Source organism: Coffea arabica, chromosome 1c (assembly GCF_036785885.1).
Source record: "Coffea arabica cultivar ET-39 chromosome 1c, Coffea Arabica ET-39 HiFi, whole genome shotgun sequence".
NCBI classification, from domain to species: domain Eukaryota; kingdom Viridiplantae; phylum Streptophyta; class Magnoliopsida; order Gentianales; family Rubiaceae; genus Coffea; species Coffea arabica.
Window position 1 is genome coordinate 53,218,423 of NC_092310.1, and position 24,210 is coordinate 53,242,632.

General features: G+C 35.4%; 1 protein-coding gene and 1 long non-coding RNA gene across 29 annotated transcripts; one reads left to right on the plus strand and one right to left on the minus strand.

Annotated features, from left to right (window-relative positions):
* Positions 1 to 1,135: 1,135 nt before the first annotated feature.
* On the minus strand, positions 1,136 to 8,277 carry LOC113723434 (DNA repair protein RAD51 homolog 2-like). 21 transcript variants are annotated; one of them, XR_011839969.1, is made up of 14 exons: positions 7,910 to 8,260; positions 7,226 to 7,339; positions 6,939 to 7,091; positions 6,279 to 6,382; positions 6,132 to 6,195; positions 5,472 to 5,527; positions 4,781 to 4,861; positions 4,372 to 4,431; positions 4,173 to 4,264; positions 3,979 to 4,092; positions 3,539 to 3,682; positions 1,684 to 1,770; positions 1,476 to 1,532; positions 1,136 to 1,383 (listed from the first exon to the last, which is right to left on the minus strand). XR_011839969.1 is itself a non-coding variant. In XM_072077425.1 (12 exons), the coding sequence occupies exons 1-11, from the start codon at positions 7,991 to 7,993 to the stop codon at positions 1,717 to 1,719; spliced, it is 981 nt and encodes a 326-aa protein (XP_071933526.1). In that variant the 5' UTR covers positions 7,994 to 8,277; the 3' UTR covers positions 1,136 to 1,532; positions 1,684 to 1,716. The 21 variants fall into 21 exon arrangements, 7 of the variants coding, with proteins under 7 accessions (XP_071933526.1, XP_071933519.1, XP_071933515.1 ...); XR_011839967.1 differs by having other exon boundaries at positions 1,136 to 1,395; positions 1,474 to 1,532; XR_011839968.1 differs by having other exon boundaries at positions 1,608 to 1,770.
* A 455-nt stretch (positions 8,278 to 8,732) lies between these two features.
* Positions 8,733 to 22,108, plus strand: LOC113728262 (uncharacterized). Of its 8 annotated transcripts, none has more exons than XR_011839983.1 (5): positions 8,733 to 9,263; positions 10,404 to 10,508; positions 10,775 to 10,942; positions 21,419 to 21,543; positions 22,068 to 22,108. It is a non-coding gene; the product is annotated as an uncharacterized lncRNA (long non-coding RNA). The 8 variants fall into 8 exon arrangements; XR_011839982.1 differs by having other exon boundaries at positions 22,006 to 22,094; XR_011839984.1 differs by having other exon boundaries at positions 22,010 to 22,077.
* The last annotated feature ends 2,102 nt before the right edge of the window (positions 22,109 to 24,210 follow it).

Here is a 24,210-nt window from a genome sequence, read left to right on the forward strand (position 1 = left end):
ACACACACACACAAGAATCATACCGAAAACGTACCATCAGAAGCTGTAGGTTACAGCAATTAAATCCACCATTGCCCAAAAGCAAAAAGCTAATGAACCATTATTCTACAAGCAAGAGAAGACAGAAGCAATTACTCCCTAGGCACCTTCTTTCAATTCGTCATCTTCAACTTTTAGGGCCATAAAAAGGCCCAACAAGTGGACCATTTTCCCCATTAACTACTCATTTCTGGTGTAACCTTTCTTTCTTACTGTCGCCGTCTTTGCTTCAACCCCCACCCCCCCCCCCCCCCCCCAAAAACAAAAACAACAAATTAAAGCCTTCATTTGCATTGGTTACTCAAAAGTTAGATACAGGCAAATAACAAAGAAGGAAACAATAGATAATGTTATCTTTTGTTATTTTACTTTACTAAGAACCCTCCTTGGTTTGTAGTAATTTTTAGAAGGTTGGCGTGCGCGAAATACAAATAGTCATGTCCTCTTTGATGCACTCCAGAATTCCAGATGTGGAAGTTGCATATGGTAGAAGAGAACAAAAATTTTCATAGTATAACAAGTAAAATATCATCGACTCTTTATTATTATTTTTTTTAATCATGGCCACACTTTACAAGGTCACTGACATTAAAAAAATGGTAGTTGAAAGATTCGTGATTAACCTATTCGTTTCTATATTCTATATGCATAAAACTTCGAGGAGATTAAGATGCCACAATCAGAATTAAACAAAAGCATGCCTATTCAACTTTGTTGAGTCAGAACATGGAGCGTATTAGTTAATGAGATATTATTTAACCATATCTAGGCATTGATTGCCAAACAGTTTTGCAGTCAAATACCAAACATGCTATCAGGCGAGTGGCTACGTGGACAAATCACGAATCACAAAAACACCAACACTAGCAATGGGGGGATTAGACAACAGGCTTTGGTCATAGGTTAAAAAGGTAAAATAAGAATAATGGTAAAACTCAATCTTGGGTTTCCTCTTTACAGTTTTTCCTATTTAAAAACCCCCATCAGAAGGTTGAACAGCACTTTATGGCTTCTTTAGCTGAGGACAGTTCAAAGTTGTTTATTTACCAGTATGCGAAACCAAAGCGCTAACCTTAATCTTGGTTCTCACAAAGGATGATAAAAAATAAGTTATCCTTAAATCTGAAGGAGTGCATTTTAAGGTATTCCTGTTCCAAGTATCTCATTCAAGTTATTAAAGTGAAAGGAGAAAGGATACTAAATTTAATGGTCTTCAGTTGTCGCAGCAAGACCAAATAAATTAATCCTGCAATTTGGTTTGACTGTCACATGGTAATATGCTATCCCTATGATGATGATGATGATGATCTTCACGCAGGTCCTGGTTCAGTTGTGCATCTGAACCTAAAGATCGACACCCTCACAGATTTTTCCACATTAAAACATTGCCAGCATAATTAGGTAACTTAAATCGTGTAATTATGCACGGCGCTTACCAATTCTACATATCTGTGCCTATTTCTTCATGCCAATATGCCTTGATTCCTCATACCCTGAAAAAAAAAAAAGAAAAAGAAAAAAAAAGCTCTACTTGTCTCCTAGATGAAGGCACAAACAATGATTCTAACCTCAAATCAAACTTTGATTTCTGATGCGTAGTGATAAAAGGGCTACAGAACTATATTCAAACAAAGATCTATGTACCAAGCTAAGTGCTCGAGTCCTTGAGTACAGCTATCAGCCACAAACAACCCTGAAGCTCCAATTCTTAATCGAATAAACCACTGTTGCCTGAAAAAGGTAACACAACATTTGAGGGCCCAGAACAGGAAACAAGTACATTCAGACTTCAGCCCACATTCCACATTAACAGAAATGAAACGCAGGCTGAAAGCCCAACAAGGAAAAAATATATAAATATCTGATCGCATAAGCCTACTAGGAGTTATAGTAGAATCAGTTTAGTTGCATTAGGTGAGCCGTCATACTAAGATGTTTGATCTTTCATGAGACATATTTCAAAAACAGATTGCCAGTATGATAGTAATTCCAGTAACAAAGCTTTCATAAATTCTGTTCTCAGCTTGCAAGAAATGAAAGCAAACCAACCTCAAAATCCCTGAAATATTTGATGTTATGTGCGTCATTAATAGAGGAAGCAACATTGAAATGCTTTAAAACTACAAAGCAAAAAAAAAGTAGTATTGACTGCACTAGACACATGAAGCACAAAAACAGGATAATAGCCGTTCAACATATGTGAGGAATCTAACACAAACATCTGTCTTAAGAAGCATAGTGGCAGTTGTATCTCTTTCTTTACAGAAGCAAACATCTATCAACTGTTGCATAATCATCGATGATTATGCCATTTCCAGCAACATCATAGCAAAACTTAATCCACTCTAATAAAATATTTAATAGCCAGTTAATTATCTAAATTCTATCGAGCACAAGTACCAAATTTAGGATGGCCAAAGGTGGTAGTGTACTAGTCATCAGATTGGATTGAGGATAAATCAGATTATACTATCTCGCTGTGGAGATTATTTGCTCGGTTACCAAAAAAATGCACATTCAATTTCCAAAAACTCGAGGAAGTACAAATAGAAAATTAGATTAGTCACCAATTAATTTGCGAGATTCTACAAGATGCCTCCAGGAAGACATCTGCAGCTTTTCTCCAGAAAGCAAAGCTCATTATGACATGTCATTATCACCAATAAATCATGCCACAGAGGCCTGCATTCTTATATGTAACATCAGCACAACAATTTGCGAGATTCTTATAAGCTCAAGTATGAAAATCTATGTAACTGTCATATATCCTTAAATAGCATTATGAATAAATAATCCACAGAAAAGGCAACAGGAGTTCAAAACAAGCACTGTTTGATTACTGCCCAATCCTCCCCTAACCAAACAGAAAATGACCATGAGGAGGAAGATGGATGGTAGCTTGGAAGATATCAAAGAGAGCTGGCCAAAGCAGAAAATAGTAGGCCTTCTCTGAGGTGATTACCAATATTAAAAATCAATTTCAGCAATGAAGTTATCTGTGAACAGCTTACATGAATGAAAATGTTCAAATATCATCAAGGGCCTCTACAATTATCAAACATAAATTTGCTGTCAAATGTATGCATGATCATAACAAATAAATGCTGACACAACAAATATTTCAATTTCAACGAGTGTAAAACAATGACTTTTGATCCACAACTACCAATCATGAAAGCAGTTGTTAGTTAACACGTGCTACTTAAGTTCATACATTCATTGTTGCATACATTTTTTGTGCCAGTACATACATCATAGAATACGATTGTGGCTGACAATTCTAGAGGCCTCTCACTCATTGAAAGATGACACTGAGTTCTGATCTGTCTATAACAGTTTTAGAGTGTTTTTCTAGGCCAGTTGAAAAATTTACACGCACTAATGGAAGTTAACTGCTCTCCTCCCCTTCTCCACCCTCCACAAGCAAAAGACCCTATTAGTTTTGTAATTTAGTTGCTTGATTCTGCTCATAGTAGTGAAGAAAATATTCATATCACACCTTGACCACATATTCCATTTATTTCTGGTCCAGTCATTTCAATTCCATCGTCATGAAGCAAGGAAATTCCAGATGCAGATATAGCGAAAGTGAATGCAACCGGAGGGGACATTGATGATTTTGCCAGTTTTATGAATCTTTGCCCTACAAGAGACAACAGAACCACTTAACAGAGTTTAGGAGTACGAAAAATTTGCACAGTTTAATTCTTTGGTAAAATCAGCAAAAAACCTGACTAATGCAAAACATCATTATGTTGGAGACAGTAAAGAAACTATTACTTTCATTCCAACGTAACATTAGAAGCATTATTTTCTCTAAATTTTCCTAGCCAACATGTTTCAAAATCTCCTTTATCCCTTGGTTAAGGTAATTCCTAAAAGCATTAATAGCCTTCCCTCACTCCCAAGTTTAAAATTATTGTGAAGGGACAAACAAACCTGATTTAGATTCCAGCACAAGACGGATAGAAACAGCATGAGCCCAAGGGATCCCAAGAGCAGCAACAAGATGGGAATCAAATGTTGTGGGGAAATCCAGATTTTGTCTAGAATCTGAACTGCACAAGATGAGTGACTCGTATATTGCTTATCTGGAACAGGTAAATCTGACATTATGAAACTCGTCATAATACCTTGGAAGGAATAGTGGAAAGGGTCATCACCACTATGAGATCTAACTTGGTTAGTCACCACCACAGGGATACGGGAAAATTCTGCGAGTGATCTTCATACCACAATAATTCAATCAACAGCGAAGAAATTGTTATTTATCCAAGAAATTAACTTTCTGCGATATCAGCTAAAAAGTTAAAGGACAAAATTCTCACTCACTTTATAAAGGTCATATGCCAACCCAATGGATGCTGTCTACATTGTCCCTGTCCATCTCTCCTTGTTGAAAACAAACAAATAAAATGTGAAAAATATTGCCTCTACAAACAGGCAATCCAGACATGTAATACATACAGTACCATTTCAATTTTAAAATTAATAAACACAAGTTTGTTGTATGAAGTAGGAAATCAAATTGCAATCTTCACTCAGAAAAATAAATCAAGAAACAATTTTTGTCAAGGCTTTATAAGCTTTGAGCAGAAAAATTACAAATTTAAGGTCCATTGAAACACATTAGTCTTCCACATATGTAACATAGATTACAGCTGTTGTGCATCAATAACTCTTTACTACAGTGAGCCATCCACTACCTAGTGCAGAATCGGAGAAGGAAAATGAAACTGACCCTGAAACAAGAGCTGCCATGCTATCAATGACTAGCAACTTCATATGATGCTGGAGAAGGGAATCCTTGATCTTTTGCAAGCTGTTAAAAGACATTACATCCAGTGTTATAATCAGTCCATTGGCTGCTAACTAACAAAAAGAACATTCTCAATGTCTTACACAGGATATCACGGATGTAAAAAATGCAAAACTCAAGAAACTAGCGAGCTCTTTTCAGTTCAATCTTTCCATAAGAATTTCTCAACTTCTTAGCTGCCAACTCCAACAAAAAAGACACATTTATTATGCATCCTTTGTTTTGATTGAAAGTAACTGCAGTTTAATTTTTCCTATTTTATTCTTCATTGTATATAATTTTTCATGCTTATCCAATTATTTTCTTATTCTTTCTCTTGTGACAGCATACTTCGCACACACGCACACAAAACGCTTAAGGATGTTGATTTTGATTGAACTCCAGTAGACCATCAAGCTAAATCCTCCAACCTAGCAACGTAAGATGGCCTACGCTCGTATATTCTCTCTGCCATGCATAAGGAAAATGATGATAGAGGCTCAACTAATTAATGTTTATCCTCCAACGATCACCCAGAGCATCTCTAAAAAAATTTACTTGATTTTCTCCATAGCTGGGTTAATACATCATTTCTTAGGCTGATAACCTAGAACCTGATTTATCTTACTCATACCACTCTGAGAATTCAGTGGGTGTCGTCGGTTGCAAGACTAGGATCCTACCAGCCATCTGCAGCAGATATTTAGAAAGATTTAGGAAGATGTGAGAAACTATCAGATCATGAGCAGGGTGCAATCTAGGAAGCACCTTGCAACTCTCAGAAAGGAAAAGGGGGGGAAAAAGGCACAAAGACCAGATATGTAGAAGAGCTTAAACATGTAATAACTGCAACAATTTTTAAAACTTCTGCTTTTTTCCCTCGTTAAGATGAGTATCTTCCTACATCTATTTTCTCCCAACTTTGAAGACTTGAGCCTGCAAAGACCCAACTTCATGCTAAATAAGTTTTTCCAAGATTTCAACATCAAAAAGGATTGTGCAGGCAAATATTGACAGGATTTGATATGTGAAACAGCTAATAATCAATATATGGAAATCTCTATTTTTAATTAGATAAAAGTAACATAATGATCTCTTTAACTTGGTCCCTAGATTTCATATGTGTGACACTACAAAATCTGTGTCATATGATTTAGTTATCATGTCTCAATTCTGAACGGATTTTCTGCTTCCAAATCTAAAGTCAAGCTATATGTTTCGTCTGTGTGCACGTCGAATGATTGGTGTCCGTGTTTGCTTCTGTAAAAGAAAGTAATCATATATTGCTGGATACCTGCTGTGCCATTCCTTCAATTTGGAATATTTCTGGGAAACTATTAACACCTATTTCAATCATCCTGAAAAAGATGGAATTCATTTGAGTGCAAGAAAGCTTGACAAAAGAATTTGAAAAGATATTAGAAGATAGAAAGACGCAAACCTCCTTGAACTAAATTTTGATTCGGTATCCACATATATGACATGGCCATCAAGGCCACCGTGACTAGAAGGCAGTGAGGCCAACAAGGAAAGCTTCAGGCAGAACTACAAGTCGCATCAAAATAAGATCTGTTGAGAATGACAAATAAGATGGATCGAAATCTTGGACAGAAAATGCAATGCAGGTATACCCTACACCAACAGACTCCTGCATTTTTGTGGTTAGGGTCCGTTTACGGACTGAATCATTGTACGGGTTAAAATATGTATTTAATAAATAAATTTTAAAGAAAAAGGAGCATTATCCTATGCTGCCATTTGAATATAACCAAACTAGATATTCTGCATGTAGCAATTTCAACCAAGGTTCCCCATCGTACTGCAAACGCACTTCAGGTTTTGGATTCTAATATTCATCTAAAGGAGACAACTGCAGCTTCCATTTTCAACTTCAACCCCCACCAAACTAGAAGCTAAGTAATAGGTGCAAAGGATACAAGGAAGCAGGGAAAAAAGGCAGGACAAACATAAATTAGTTAAACGGAAAGAGCGGATGCAGGCAATAAAATTCCCAGCAATGTTGTAATCCAAATGAGATGAGGAAAATAACAGCAGCATAGCAAAAATACTTTAGAAACCCAATATCATCGCTGTGCCATACCTGTGTTTTGCCAATCCCTGCAGGACCAACCAACTCCGTAATAACACCAAATGGAATGCCCCCACATAAGGCTGCATCTAGTCCTTTCAGACGAGTTGGTAGATGACCTGCCAAGTACTCATTATGCATACGCTGCTCCAACAGCGACAGAGCCTAAAAAGACAAATTAACACCAAAGTTGCGAACAAACACCTAAACAGAACATCCCATTCTTTTCTCCTATAGTTCACTATACAAAAACGAATCACAACACAATTCAGTGCAAGCTTATTGACATCTGAACTCACAGTTTGGTAGGGAGGGCAAGAAATCTCACTGATACTTGATACTGCTGTTGTAACTTCAGCCAACCCGACATCTAACAGCTCCGTTAACTCAAACTCGGTTAATGACAATGCATCCTGGACTCACACAAGACAAACATAAATTAGTTCTACGAAACGCGAATATATGCAGAGGCAGAGATGGAGCCTCTCTCTGTAAGGCCATATAGGGACTGAGAATGAGAATCGCTGTTGGTTTCTTTGATGACAACACCATGACAATCAAACTTGAACTCTTCTAAAATATCACTACGGCTGCAACGAAACTGCAGAGTATAATTCCCAATCCTGAGTCTTATGCTAAAAGATTTTCCAAAAGCAGCTTAATTAAATTCCCATTCAATACTGAGTCCAGGTCGAACACGAATTTTGAAAACTGAACCAAAAAAATAAAAATTAAATTTAAAAAAAAATCAACATAAAATTCACCGAAAAAAAAAAAAAAAAAAAAAGAGCTAGGGCTGAGAAAGTTGCGTAATAACATGGATATACCTGGAAAAGGAAAGAAAGGATGGATTTCAAATAACTTGAAGTAATAATCAACATGTAAAAGAGTTAAAATTGCGTGAATTATAGGTAGTGATCCACAGAATCCATGGGTTCATATTTGATGCCAAATTAGAAATTTAATTTGATATTCTGTTCTACCTTGGCAGTGTGAATGTTGCGAGCAGCAAAGATGTTGGCTATTGATTTGGGAAGACCCATTTCGCTTATCAATTTGTTCGCCATCACTCTCCTCCACGCCCTATTCACACTTTTTTCTCATATCAAATCCGCCATTCCATGATTACTTAATACTACTGCTCTATAATTTTTCCCGCGCAAATGATCAGTGGCAAACCCGGTTTACTCGTATATATATATATATATATACTAGGTTTGGCTTCCCACGCAAATTGTGGGAGCTTTAGACCTGTTCGTAAGTTTCTCCGCCAAGCAAAAGTAGTATATATTAGACTCATGCATATGTTGTAGGCTTAGAGGTCCAGTAGGCTTTAAGTTTTTTTTTTTAATTTGATTTAAGATTAATGTAGAGCTATTCAGACGTGTTCAAGCTTTGAATATTGGTTATACAAAATAAATAGCAGCACAGAGAGGTTCAGTGAAAAGCTGGGTTGTAAATTCAGAGGATATGGAGCTCAAATTGTCACGAGTAATTATGCACGGGTGAGTAAAGGGTAAAAGTGGAACAAAACGTGTACGGCAGAACTGATGCAAAACTGATAGAGTGCACTCCTTTGTTATAAAAGTTTAATAATAATAATGAGTGTGTTTGGACAGTCAATTATTTGGCCAAATATATTTGCTGACATCACCGTTACAATTTCCAATACACCTTTTTATCTTCCCAATTACCTTTTTATCTCACATACATCACATCACAAAAAGTGCTACAGTAAAAATATTTCAAATAACTTCCAATCCAAACACACTCGTCTATGGTGCTATAAAAAAAAGTCAATAATTGACGGCTTACTGTACGTTTGTTTGGTGCTAGCCTACTACACTGGACGAGCTCAAATTCTGTTTTCTCAATCTTCACTGCAATGGTAGGTCAACCCACGTCCGTCCGCCGCTGACCTTCCTCATCATAAATTAACAAGAATAATATACTCCACACTCTCTCTCTTTCTCTTCAAAATCCCCAATTTTTGCATTTAGGGTTTCACAAATCGTCATCTTTGTAATCAGCGACCGACATAATCAAGCATTGCGAAGAGCTTAATTGCAGTTGTAAGGAGAATTACGAAGCGGGATTTGCGATGCCGCGAAGATGAGAGGAGAGGTACGACGACGAGATGATAACGGCGGAGATTGCATTTCATTGATGATTTGCCAGAGGAAGATGATAAGGGAGAGGAGGAAGACCATGATGATGAGGATTACGGCGGTGGCAGTGGAAAGAGGAATGCAAAGAAGAGGTCGGGGTCTCATTTTTTTGAACTTGAAGCTGAAGTTGATAGTGAGGAAGAAGAAGATGAGGAGGAAGGCGAAGATGGTCAGAATCTCATTCAGTTTATTTTGTGTGAATTGTTACTAATATTTGAAATTTACTTAATTATACGTATCATTCACCATCATTAACTGTCGGAATTTACAGTTAGTGTTTTGCGGAATATTTGTGTGGAAAACCGGTGATATTTGGTGGAGACTTTGGATAAATTTTTAAGCTTTAGGATTTTTTTCAGGAGTAACAATATGTTGCATAGTTTGATAGGAGAACAGTGTGCATGAGTTTTATATGGGTTGATGATGTTGATTGTCCATCGAAAATTTTATTTTTTTCCCTTTGGGTCTATACTTTTTTCTTGAAATTGATGTCATATAAAATTTTTCGATGGTTTTTGAGCATCTTCCGCTATGGATTGAAATGGGGCAGAAAAATTTTGGTGGTTTTTTGTGGATCTGCAGCTATGGATGAAATGTTACATGTAATTAATTGAGATTAGGCTGGTTAGTGGACTGGTAAAATGTTTATAGTTAAACGCTTTGTTGTTAGTAAGTTGAAATAAGGTCTGAACATTTCTCCTGTGAATCTGAAATACAATCAGAGTGAAAGGAATATTAGCAGCTTAGGATTTCGGTTTAGAAATTTAAAATTTGTTTTCTGGTACACTGGAAAGCCAATGTAATGTCTTGTATTGTTGTTTTCCAGCTTATCATTCTATTGTTGGCTTTTCTGAGAAAGCACTTTACAACATTTTGAAACTTGATGTATGAAACTCAATGAGTGGATGTGGGTAAGAAATTTGTCAATTGAATAAAGATGGAGAAAGGAATATGTGAGCTTTCTCTGACTCTGCTGTCCATGAATTGGCTTTCCTCCATAACGTACAGTGATTGCAATGTGAGTTTAAGTTGGATAGATTCTGTTTCTTCACCTCATTAGAGTTTCAAACCAATTTGGGTTGTGTTCTAGTATTGAACTTTACAGAATAATCTCGGCACTTTGAAATTTAAGTGTAAAGCATGTCCGCTAACAATATTTGAGAACTGAATTTGTAGTTAGATCTATCTTAGTATGTAGCTGATGCGTGCATTTGGTGTTGACTCATTGCAAATTGTCAATCTTCTAGGGTGATACACAATGGTTATTCATTGCAAATTGACTCATATGTCTTTTTGCTACTTGCGTTAGGTGGTGTTCATAAAAACGGCTGTAGGAAGCATGACAGTTGAAGTGCCAGAGGACAAGCTAAGGAAGTATATGAGTTGATTCGAGTACCAAGATTGGTTAAAAAGAGTAAGAGCAACAACTGCAGTTACTTTGTTATGTTTTTTGTTTGAAATCAGCTTTATTGTCACATTCCTTTCACCAGTGATGCTAAAACTGCATGTATGTTGTTAACTGTTCTGATTGTTATCGAGAATAATTTTTTTCAATTGCTATCTGTTAAATGAGGCAAGAAATTGGCTTACTTGAAATGAATTAGATAGCCAAGTAGGTACACACACAGTTAACAGGAATAAACTACCTCAATGCAGTGACAGTGGAATTATTGGTTTCAGTCATCTGATGTCAACTATATCTGATGTGAAAAGCTTCACCAATGATATGGTTTCGCTGACATTAGTAGCAGTACATGATATGGCAATCGCAAGAGCTGGACTATAATGAACATGTGAATTATATGATTTAGAGAGCAAGGAGGTGATTTGAGCAGTCCGCATTTTAAGGTTAGCTACTCAATCAGATGGATTGATCAATATCTGTATTTTTATCAATTGTCGTACAAGAGTTTAAAAAAATTTAGAGCAAACGCACCATATGAAAAGTTGTTTGGAGAAGCAAAGTCTTGATGTCAAATTTTTATAGCTCAGAACATAAACCATAAGCAAGTGGCAAAACTGAATGTAAGAGCAACTAAGCAACTGAATTTTGATTTCTCCTTCTCACAAATAAGGAAGTATTCATTAAATTTTTAATTCAAGAATATCATCAAGAATATCTTGATTAGAAGTTTCTAATGCTGCCAAAGTGAGACTAAGGTAGCTACTAAGCTGAATAACCTGTGGGAGACAATTTTTTAAAAAGGTGGAAAAGCTAAAAGCTAAAAGTCTGTACTCTTGTGTTCCCGAGAACGTTGGATAAAGTTCCTGTACATACCAATGTGAGACAGAGAGAATAAAAGCAAAACTCTCAAGAGTCTAATCAGTGGATGATTGATTGATTCAACATCATTTTTACACAGTTGGCATATGTCAGCATTAAGAAGGTGCCCCTTGACTCTGTATTTCAACAAGTTATTGTTAAGTGATTGTTGGGCTATGTCTTCATAAGTTTCAATTGCCTTTGGATATCTGCAGGGCATTATGAGTATCAGTTTTAAAGACACACACACACTAAATCTTGTGTATAGGGTAAAAACAAAAAGTCTTATGAAGTAATCTTAGTTTAGCTGGCACTCAGTCTTCCTAACCTTAAAACTTTAGTACCATCTTTTCATTTCTGCATTTACTTTTTAGTTTTCTTGACATAAGCAAATTGGGCAATTTTCTGTTCGCACTGATTTGCAATGGTGTTGATACCTTCACTTTGGAAAAGATCAGCTGCTCTCTCATAGTAGACAATAGTCTGCTCCAAATTCTCTTCTTACTCATATAGTTCAGCAATTTCTTAGATTCAAATAAAGGAATCAATAGCTAACACTCAAAAGGAAACATAGATTAAGAGATAAAAGCAGATATCACAGCCATCATCGCATGATAGACAGTAAATATATAGCATCGTAGGTTATGAGTTCTGATAAGTTGACCAATAGTCTGTACGTATTGATGTTACAATATGTCGAAAAACTTTACATGAGACATGAAAACTTTACATATGAATCACAAAAGTATCAAATCTATCTAAAAGACATTCTGTTCTTTCAGAAAAGAGAAATGAGCTTCAAGAATAAGATGGAAGATGACTACAGAGGCAAAAGATAATTTATTTAGGTGAAGTGACATAGATTGCACCTTGTAGTATCTTGTAGACATATTGAGCCTTGCAATTTCCAAGAACAAATTCACGGACTGCTCCAAGGAAGATATAGACTGTGTGAAGAATAAAATTATTAGCCATCAACGGTTCGTAAAATAAAAGCTCTATAATCTAAGTGAAAAGATGATGGCTTAAATCCCAAAATGGGATTGGATGAAAATCAGAGGAAGAAAGGAACAAGAATATCAAAACAGATAAAAGCTAGGCTGGAAATTAGGATTAAAAATAAATTTCATTGCATTTCTTAAGTGCGGTTGAATTTGCAAAGATGGGATTTCTTTAGTAGCGCTGTTGGCCTAATCAGCAACATCCCTCAGATCCCGGCTCGAAGGGACTAACCGCCCAGCCCGTGGCACCCAGGGGTGCAGCCCCTCATGCTGGCCGAGCGTGGTACGGTGCTTTGCGCTGCCATTGTGGTTAAGGAAATAAAGTTGCGCCTTCGCTAAAAGCTATAGCTTTTGGTGCAATGGTAAGCGCTTGATCCTGACAAGTGGTATCAGAGCGAGGTCGCGGGTTCGAGTCTCCCTGGCTGTTGCTGGGGGAGGGATTGTTGGCCTAATCAGCAACATCCCTCAGATCCCGGCTCGAAGGGACTAACCGCCCAACCCGTGGCACCCAGGGGTGCAGCCCCTCATGCTGGCCGAGCGTGGTACGGTGCTTTGCGCTGCCATTGTGGTTAAGGAAATAAAGTTGCGCCTTCGCTAAAAGTTATAGCTTTTGGTGCAATGGTAAGCGCTTGATCCTGACAAGCGCTTATTAGCAAAAAAAGATGGGATAAAATTGGCTGATGAAGAAACCAACTGATAATATGAGAAAGAAAGCAGGCATAGGAAATAAAGTTTAAGACAATATTTAATCTACTTTTTTGGTGTTGAAGTATGGACAAGTTCCTAAAAACATCATGTAATCAATAACTAAAAACTAAGACTGATCTTCAATTTAAGCTGAAACAATCAGCCACCAGATGAATGATTGTATTGAGTGATAACTGACAGCTGTAGTCTGAGCTCAAACAATGTGTCAAAACTGGTAAGAGACCAAACCTTTAATGTTTGTCTTCTTATAGCAATGAGTGGCATCAGCATAAGCATTTGCAGCTTCATGTTTGCTATCCAACTGTGATATCAAAATTACGAAATTTGGTACAGCAAACGAGAACAGCTACAGAATTGATACACAAAAATAGGAGGTAGATAAATCCAAGCAATCAACAACTTTCGAATACTTACCTTCAGATGACAACTTGCCAACTTGACATACATAGCTCAAGCTTGATCCCCTGAAAGACCCCAAAAGTCAAAACTAATGAGAAACAGCAGCAGAATTCAGCTTAATAAATTTACATACTCTGAGTCAATAAATGTTAGTCAGGAATTACAAATCACAATTATCAGCCACTTCAAGAATTTGAAAGGCTTGATTTCCATTTACCAAAAATGAAAACAAAGAGAAGGAGTGGCAAGTAATGTTAACATACATCAAGGGTAGGGAATATACCCTTTTACAAGTTTAGGGAAGCAAAAGTATGCACTTAATAGTTAGAGAGTTAAAAGTTGACCAACTTAATAATTAGAGAGCCATCCAAAATTTTTACCCTCTGCTTTTTTATACATTGGAAATTAGAGAATGAATAAATGAGAATTGAATTGTCACATACTTGCTAAGGAGAGTTTGAATGTCTTTTATTTAAAGTGGCACATAGAGAAGAAATAAAGGAGAACTGAGTATGCCATATACTAAGAAAAGTCAAATGCATTTAAGCTAAAGTGGCAATTGAACAAAGGTTAGTCTATAGTGATAAAATCAAAAGTTGAGATTTAGGGGTAAGGCTAACAAAGATGAACATTTGTGGTTGTTGAGGAAGTCTCCTTAAAGTTACGGTTGATATTTTGGAATCACGCATTTTAGGTTTGACAGTAGTTCTTTTATTTTTGATAATCAATCAGCATAAATAGTTTCCTTTGGATCTGTGTAGGAGACATTTCTTTCAGAATTTTGATTACATGTCTTTCAGCATAAATAGCTTGGTGTTCATTGTTTACAAGGTCAAATGCTATTTGAAGTTGCCAATGAAGCATTAATTTTGTCTTCTGTTCTTAATAGTTTGTCAAATACAGTAGCAGTGTCTTTTGGTGTATCCAAAAGCATGAGAAGCTGACATATGCTTAAACAATCAGGCAATGGCAGTTTTTTGCATCTACATTCTTTAGAATTTGGAATAAGGTTAACAAGAATGAATTACATTGATATAATTACCTGATGCTGATATTTTCTAGAGGTGATAAAATTGCGAGAGACATCACTACAATTGTGTTGGTTATATACCTACAGGGAAACTGAAAAATGAGATAATGAGAAAAAGTTGAAAACTGTAGTGTAATCTAGCGTTTCAGAAGTTTATATACATTCATGTACAGCTTTAGTTAAGACACAAAATGATATAGTAGGAAAAAATAAGTAATAAGTTCATGTGATGGTTAAAAAGAAATGCATACTTAAGTTATATAAGGTCAATGGCACTTTACACTCCAAGATTATAAGTTATTCAACCATGATTTATTTTGTTATAAGTACAATACATAATGATATCGAACAAATTTAGAAGGCAGAACTGAACAATAATATAGCACCTAGAATAGTTCAGAGATAATCTAAATCTGCTGATATATTGAATAGAAGCTCAAGTCCAAAGGTACAGAACAATGAGTGATTTAGTTCATCTAAATAACAAAAGATCTGACAGGGGAAACAGAGATTTGTTATAAATAATGAATGAATAAGAGAGCAAAAGAACTTAGGCTTCCTCTTCTTGAAATGCATTATACATAAGCTGGTAAAATGACTAATATATTAATGAAGCAGATGAGTACTCTGTAGAAGTGACGTTTAAAAGAAAAGTTTATAAGGATTTGGAGTTTTAGATCTCAACCTGGGATCATAGTTATTGCTTTTAGAGAATTAGAGATACAGGAAAAGCATCTTTGAATCTTTGAGGCTAGTATTGCAGCTAGTTGTCTCTGAGCCTCATCAAACTCTTCATCTTTATATACAGTCTCACTGCAAAATGATAAACACTGAGCAATGAATTTTTTGAATATAGAATTACGAGAATGAGTAATATTAATTCATAATCAGTGTTTTGTACGTACAACTACAAGAACCAGTAATGTTAATACGTAATGAATTTTCTGAATATATAACTATAAGAATGAGTAGTAAGAGCAGTATCATGAGAGTTTAGTAATAACTAATATTGGGGTATAAAAAAGATACTCTGTGAACAAAAGCAGTAATTACTTGTATGAGTTGTAAGAAAAAGGTCAACTAAGACATTGCAACAACAAAAATGGCCCTGATGAGAGGAGATCAAATGTAATGAACACTAACCTTTGTTTTTTGAATATCTCTTAAGGACATTTGTCATTATTTGCATTAGCAATGAAGCATAAGCTTTACTTAATGCTATATCTTAATACAAGAATTTTCTTATTACATATACTGAGACATCAGTTGGCTGAAAAATTGAAGCAGTATTGAAAAATAAGTATTTTTTTACAAAAAAGTTAAGCATGAGTTGTCAGTGAAATCTGGTAAGTATAAAAGCAAGTGAAATCTGCAGCAGTGCACAACAAATAATTGGGTGTTAAGCTTTGATTAGTGCAGATATATAGCTGTGTAGAAAAGGTAGGGGCAATAAATGTAATGAATATGAATCTCACACTCTTATAATCAACAATTATGAAAGGTGATGATTTGCAAGCTGTAAAATATCTTTGTATACTATGTTATTGGTAGCATAGTCAACTGTTGGATCAAAGGGAGAAGGCTGTATAAGAATCTTTACACAATTGCTGCTTTTTGCTCTTGATAAAGCAACATATAGTTGGCCATGTGAAAAAACTGGTTCACGTAAGTATATACCAACAAAATCTAAAGTTTGACCTTGAGCTTTATTGATTGTCATTGCAAAGCATAGACGCACTGGAAATTGAATTCTTTCAAATGACATCGGGCAATCAGGATTATTTTCTATTCGGAAACATATTCTATGCAAAAAGACTTGTTTGCCTTTGAATTCTCCAGCACTTATAACTGCATCAATAATATTGTTAGTCAAAGATTTACATATTAGCCTTGTTCCATTGCATAAACCTTCTGGGGGATCAATGTTTCTGAGAAGAATTATTGGGCAATTTGGTTTTAGGATAAGGTTGTGGGGGGGAAAACCATTGGGTGTTAAGCTGTTGAGAAAATCTTCAAATAGGCCTTGTTCTGAAATGTCAAGTGTTTTATCACGACTAATATATTCTTGAGTCTCACCTGGAAAAATGTTAATTAACAAGTTGTTTAACACATCAACAAATTCATTTTTTGTAGTAAGGATTGCTCGATTTACCAATGAAAAATCATCCTTGGAAAAAGCACTTAAATCTGGGTAAACTGTTTTGATAAGTTCAAAAATTGATTCTGTTTCACTTTTGTATGGTATTAGCAGTGGGAGAGGAATTTTTACTTTTAACCCTTGTATTGCTGGTTCTAGTCCATTTCCTATTCGGAGAAGGTAATCTGTAAATTCTGGGTCTGATATTGCTCTCATATTATCTGTGAGGTATAGTTTATGAAGCTGTGGCCAAATGTATGAAGTTACTAAGCTAGCTTGTACAAAATCTTCCTTTGAACCTTTAGTGACAACAGGGAGAACTTGTCTAAAGTCACCACCAAAAATCATAACTTTTGAGCCAAATAACTCAGGAGAACCCATTAAATCTTTTAGTAGTGCATCCACACCTTCTATACCAGTTTTGTGTGCCATTGGAGCTTCATCCCAAATGATAAGTTTAGCCGCTTGAATTAGTTTAGCAAGTGCACTTTGTTTACTAATTTTACACATATTGACTGAATTCATATCAATTGGAATCTTGAATCGAGAGTGCGCTGTTCTACCTCCCGGTAATATTGATGCTGCAACTCCACAAGAAGCAGTAGCTAATGCTATAAAGCCTTTTGATCGTACTTCAGCTAATAACGCTCGATAAAGAAATGTTTTTCCTGTGCCACCTGGTCCATCTATAAAGAAACATCCTTTTTCTTTAATGTATAATGCCTGCATTATAGTATCAAAAGCTGCTTTTTGACCAGGATTGAGTTTAGTAATTGATATCAAGTCATCCTCTGAAACTTTAATCTCTGTTTCACTAATTGTATCTCTTGCATCTGTATTTGAGTCATGGAATTTTAGTACTCTTGGCACCAGTCCATAGCTGTTTATGTTACGACCCATAGACTCTAAAAAATTGCTTATTTGATGCAGAACTTTAAATTGAATATCATTTTTGGTTAAATTTGGGACTCTATTGTAATCTTCAGACAATGATTCTTCAAATTTCAGCCATAGGGTTCTTGGATTTGAGGGGGTAAAATATACCAACAATGTTGCAAACAACCTTCTTAGGCTATATGGCATATGATAAAGGGCAGCTTCTTCTAGACATTGTTCTTGTGAGTTATTTGATTCTAAATATCCTCTAAGTGCAGCTGCTTCGCGAAATGTAGTAACATGTACTCCATTTACAGTTTTTAAATCATCATAAGAAGTTGGACTTTTAACATGCAGTAAAAGGAGTCTTAGGAAGTACCGTTCACCTTCTAGGGGATTTGCTGCAACAACTCTGCCGATAGAATCTTTTTGTTTTCTAGGTTGCCAAGATTTGGAACTTGGATACCACACAAAATGCTCAGGAAACTCTTTGTAGGTACATTTGAGACTTTTTGCAAAATCATCTGTAGCATTCATTCGAAAAAATTCGGTGAGCATAGTTCTTTTTGCAAAATTGTTACTTAATATATTGTCAAGATTATCATTTGGTCGAAACAGCATAGATTGAAAGTTTTCTAGGTGAAGCTGAAGTTGTATTACAGCAGGCTGCATTTCATAAAGATGAAATCTGTATATTCTCCACATTGCTTCAGGTGCACATACCCACCGTGCTGACTGATATTCTTTGATTTCATCAATAGGATTTGCTCCATCATCTGAATTCACTTGAAAATGTATCCTTGCATGGCCTTTGTATATATACTTATACACATACTTGACAGCTTTAATTGTGGAGCAAATTTCTACATTTATATGGCAATTGAATTTAGCCAACAGATAAGCATTGTATGGCACTACCCATCTGTTGTCTAAGTAGTGTCCCCGAACCAATATTTTTTTCCCATCATTTCTTCTTCTGTATGTTGGATACGAATTCTGAGAATGTGTAGTTTTTTCTGCCCATGCTTTTGGGTAATTGTTCTTGCAAGACTTCTTTGATGCACCCTGCATACATACATTATCAGGTTTTTTCTCGCCACATGGTCCATGCATCATATGTTTCTTGACCATTCTAAACAAATGCTCATTTTGTGCTTCGTCGGGTATTTCTGCAGAAACTATACGATCATAATATTCTATTGTATATAATTTGAAAGCAGGCTTCAGGATAATCAAAAAGTGCGCATGAGGCAAACCGCGTTTTTGAAATTCTATAACATAAGTATATGCTGCTACTTCTCCAAATATTTGCTTCTTGAACAGCTCTTCTTTCATAATTTCTAACTTTGCATGAAACACACGAGCAATAAGATCAGGCCTATTTTGTGCTTCATTTGATTGTAACAGATTTTCTTTAATCTCTGGCCATGATTGATTGCAAGTCATGGTTATAAAAAGATCTGGCTTCCTAAATTTCTGAACTAAAGCCATAGCATCAAGATACCTTTTTTTCATATCTCTAGGACCTCCAATGAATGATGTAGGCAATATTACTCGCTGTCCGATTTGAAATCCATTTTGTTGCCCCTGTATTACGCTGTCCATAATTCCTTGTAGTTGCTCTCGACGTATTTGCTGTTGTCGACTTCGATAAAAATCTAGTCTTTGTGTCTCTATTTTAACATACATGTCAACTGAATATTGTTGCAAAGCTCTTCCAGCATTCAAAATATTTGGCCCAATTTTTTTCCTCATCTGAAATTTATATGCATAATACTCTCTCATGGATACATATTCCTTGGAGTTTTCATATGCCTTGTAAGCTGTAAAATTTAGAATATTTGTCAAAGAAGAGATGACTGCAATTGAATACAACTATACATAATGAATGGTATAAATGTGTTACCTTCTTCTTCAAGATCAATCATTTCTTCTGGTGACTTAAAGCTAGACAATGTAGCTGTACATGACTGTTTCGTAGTCTTTCTTTTGCGCTTTTTTGGATTGCCTCTTCCTGATCTTTGTATACCTGGATGCCATCCAGTTTCTCCAAATGGAAAAAGTAGTGGATACTGAAGAGGGTCATAACAGCCGTAGTAGTATTGAATGCGGTGACCGTGTCCTTCTTTTGTATATATCTGTATGTGTCTAGAATAACCTTGATTAGCATTGTCTCCTTCAACCCATAAAGCTGCAACTTGAGATACAGTGGGTTTATTAAACACTCGCTGGTCGTTGTCGGAGTGAGATTTTAATACTATTTGATATGAGTCCAGGTTTGGAACATTTCTCAAACTCCTGAAGAAGCAAGCATATGGATTGTCTTTCATTACTTCCATTAGCTTCACTACAATTCTTTCGGTCAGCCTTTCTGATATTGCTAATCGATTCTGAATTTCATGTTCTGTGTCATGGAAATAAAGCTGAAGATACACCCCTGATCCTCCATGCGGTATTAGTTCATTGATGAAATGGTGTGTTTGACCTTGTATCTTGAATGTATAGATTCCGTTAGTTCTCTTGCAAAGGGATTTGTCATAGTGAACACCAAAGGAAGTAAATGCAAACATGCTATTATAGGTCCTGACATAGGTTCGGAAATGTATAGCTTCTTCACTCTGTCCAGTAAAAAGTTCAATTAATATATCAGGTAACTTATTTTCATGGAGTAGAACTTCGCCATCAGAACAGCCAAAGTTTGCTGTCTCTGAGTAGAATTTTTTGGCTCCACAATATTTACAATCTGATGCATCAGGGAGATGGTCTGCATTATGGCTAATGAAATTCAGAGCCTCTACACCAGCTGCATTTTTAGATACTGTAGAATAATAGGAATACAAAGCATTTTTATCACTATGTTATGTGCATATGAAAGAACTATAAATAAATATATAGGAATGACACCTTTGTTTTGCACTCATACCTGATCTCCTTTGGCTTGAGCTTTTGCCTACAGAACAATAATGTGGCTAGTCAGGAGGTAAAAACGATTATGCTCCTGATCAGAGTATATAACTTCTGCAACATTTTCAGATACATTTTAGTTATACATACCTTTTGGATGATTTTTTATGGCATTAGAAACATTGGTTTCCACTGACTGACTGCCAACTGTCATTGATATACCTGATTAAGCAAATAAGAATGTGTGAGAACGTAAATCAAATTCAGTGACCAAACAACACTGGACAAATATTTGTAAAATTAGGATCAAGGAGTTCAACCTGCAAGATCATCAACTGTTTCATGCAAGAAATTAGAGCAGCTATCACATATAGGAGGATCATCTAGCAGATAAAAGCATAGAAATTGTTATATGAAACATAGACTGATAACTATGATTATAACAAAATATACCTGACACATTTAGTTTATTGATTCTTCTGCATTTATAGATGGGCAACTTTTTTGATGAAGAACCTATATGAACAAAACATACCTGACACATTTAGTTTATTGATTCTTCTGCATTTATAAATGGGCGAACCTATATGAACATAAGATAAAATAATACATTATAAACATAGAAGAACAAAAAATATCTATGTTTAAATGTCAAAAATTGCTTGTATAAACATAGAATACAGAAACAATTTGTGTAGATTGCATTGGTTTTATACAGAGAATTACTTTTGACAGCTATAGATTGCTGCAGATTAGATTAGGTGTTCCTTCACATCCTTTAGATCCTTTAGCTTATCAGTTGGTTCTCGTTTAGATCCTTCAAACTTTCAATTTTTTACCAGTCTGCCATACTCCATCTATGTGTTTCTCATAAGCAAGTTTAATATCCGTTGGTAATTAGGTAAAAAAAAAATTTTTTTTGGGGAATTCTTGAATAGTGCATGCATGAGAAGTAGCTAAAAACTGCTTATCCACTATGTTATTGTTCTTTTATTGTTGTTTTCAGCTTGCCTCTTGATTTAGCATCGGTTACAGCTACGGATTGCTGCAGATTAGTTTCTTTGTCTCCACCCTGTTGTAGAAGCTGTTTAATAGCAATACTCTGTTGGTTATTGTGCTCATTATTTTGCTGTAAGTTGCACCCAACTGGAAGTTCTTTTTCCTAGAAGTATTTTTTTTTTAATTTAGTATTAAGGCAACAAAACAGAACACTCAAAAACTTCAGAAGTAACTTTTTCTCCTCTTTATTTATCAAGAAAGTAATTTAGAAGTATGAGTGAGTGATTGTAGCTTGTTTTGCTGATCGTTAGTTGTTTTCCTTTGCATCCTTTAGATCCTATAGATCCTTTAGCTTATCAATTGATTTTTGTTTAGATTCTTCAAACTTGTCCTTTTTTTCCAGTCTGCCATAACTCAAAAAAATTTGTTTTTGGGAAATTCTTGAATAGTGCATGCATGAGAAGTAGCTAAAAACTGAATCAGTTACCATTAGTAGCTTTCCTTGCTTTCCTCTTTTGATAAGCTTCTCTCTGTTTAGCTTGACAAGCTTCTCTCTGTTTAGCTTGACAAGCTTCTTTTTCTTCCACTGATAAGGAAGCATATTTTTCTCTTGATCTTCGGTTGCGAATAATGTTCTTATTCGTTGAATGTGCAAGTGGATCGGTTGAAGCCATGGTTTACAGTTTATAGCATGAATAAATGAAGCAAAAGCTAGCGGATGAGTTGAAAATACATGCAGTTGTAGATATACAAGCATCACCGATAGAACAGGGAGAAGAGATGGCTCAATTTTCTAGTGTACAACAGCAAAAGTAAAAAGCTACTGTAAAATGACTATGTTAGACATCAGCTGAAAATATATAGTCTATTCAATGACTATTTTGAGGGAGGAAAATGTAATTAAACAAGACAATGAGCTGGCTGATAGAAATAAACATCATATCTCATTAATGCTGCACAACAATCAATGTTTCACTAACATTCGGCTGAGGCTTACAATAAGCAACAATCAGTTCTAATAGCTCCAAGAAAAAACACAAGCAAAAGATTAGAAGGACAAAAATGCGGCTGTAGAGAGCAGATGAAAAAAATGAACAGTGCCCAAAAACGTCTTCTTATATATTATATATATATTATATTATATATATATATATATATATATATATAAGGATATAAGGATAAGGATAAGGATATACACACACACTAGTACTACAGATAGTCGATTAATGCCTTTTTTTTTTCTTTTTCCCCCTTCTGCGGTAGTTCGTGATTGGGTCGGCGCATTATAAGGCAGGCGTTATTTCATCCAGCTTGACGAACTTGTACTGTACGGGCCTGAGTTTAAATCCAAATAAACCCATTTGCATTAGCATAAAGGGGCTGTGAGTTTAAAGACCAGGCCAGCCTAGTTTCTTACAATGAAGTAGAAACCACTATGACTGAAACAAATCCGTTGGCTCACAAATCCTCGCCGCATTCAATCGCAAAAATTTCTTTCTTTCAATATTATGCATAAATAAAATTCCAACAGAAACACGTGGAAAGAGTTTGGGCATATTTCAAAGCTGCACGCACTTGTCCGCGAGTCTTTCATTTATTTATATGTCTATGTGGAGGTCTTCATTGATCCTGGACTAACTATTAATCATGTTAAATAATTGTTCCGATCTTAAATAAAATTTCTGAAAGAAGACCAAGCTTTTAAATTATTTTTTAATAAGTTGAGCATACTCAACTCAACTTATCAAAAAATAATTTAAAACTTGATTCTCTCCTAGAAATTTTATGTTAATTCGAAATAACTACTTAACAGGTCTTATAGTTCATTCAAGACCAATAAAAAACCTCCACGTGAACATATAAAGACCCTAATTACTAATTCGCATCCTAAGAGTAAGTGAATCCCGTTTAGCATGTTAAATGAAATCAAATGGAGCCCTTATATATTCACGTTGAACTCTTCTATTGGTTGGTTTGCAGCAACTACTCAACATGTCAAAAGTAGTTGTTCTAAGCTGATGTAAAATTTTCTAGTCCTCTATGTATGAGAGAGCCGAATGGAAACATACAGAATGAATCAAATTAAATGTTAACAATTTAACATTAATTTTGTAAGACCTTTTCCGTTAGTTAATAAATCAATTATAGATGGCTGGGCTATTCAATCAAGCAAAAAAAAAAAAAAAAAAAAAAAAAGCCCCGATTCAATGATGTAGTCCACTACTTACTTTTGTTACTCAATATAATTTCCCAAAAAAGTAGCAAAGTTACATACACGAGAATTTATACGTATGGGTAGCATTCGCAATTACTAGAAAATCCTAGGCAGTTATTCCCAATTTCAGCACCAGTTACCTTTTTGTAGCGAATGGTTAACTAACATGTTTCCATAGGCTGAGAGGCATAACATGTAGTAGTACATGGGGATTAGAGGTGGCAAGATGGGTGATTTGGGCGGGTTTGGGTTGGGTAAAATGGGTAATGGGTATAAGTGAGTCAACCCATTTATATCCATTTAATTAGATGGGTATAAATGGGTAAGTCAAAAAATGAGTTGGGTAACCCAATTATCCATTTATAACCCATTTATTCTAAATTTTTACAAGCTCATATAAATTCATTTTGTAAACTAAATTATCAATTTATACCATTTTACACCCATCATTAATTTTAAATATTTACTTATTATGCCAAATAAGTCTAATTATCAATTTTTTTTCCATCCGCATGCCATGTCGCAAAATTACATATTATTTAATAATTGAACAATGAGAATCTAAAAATTTGGACTAAATAATA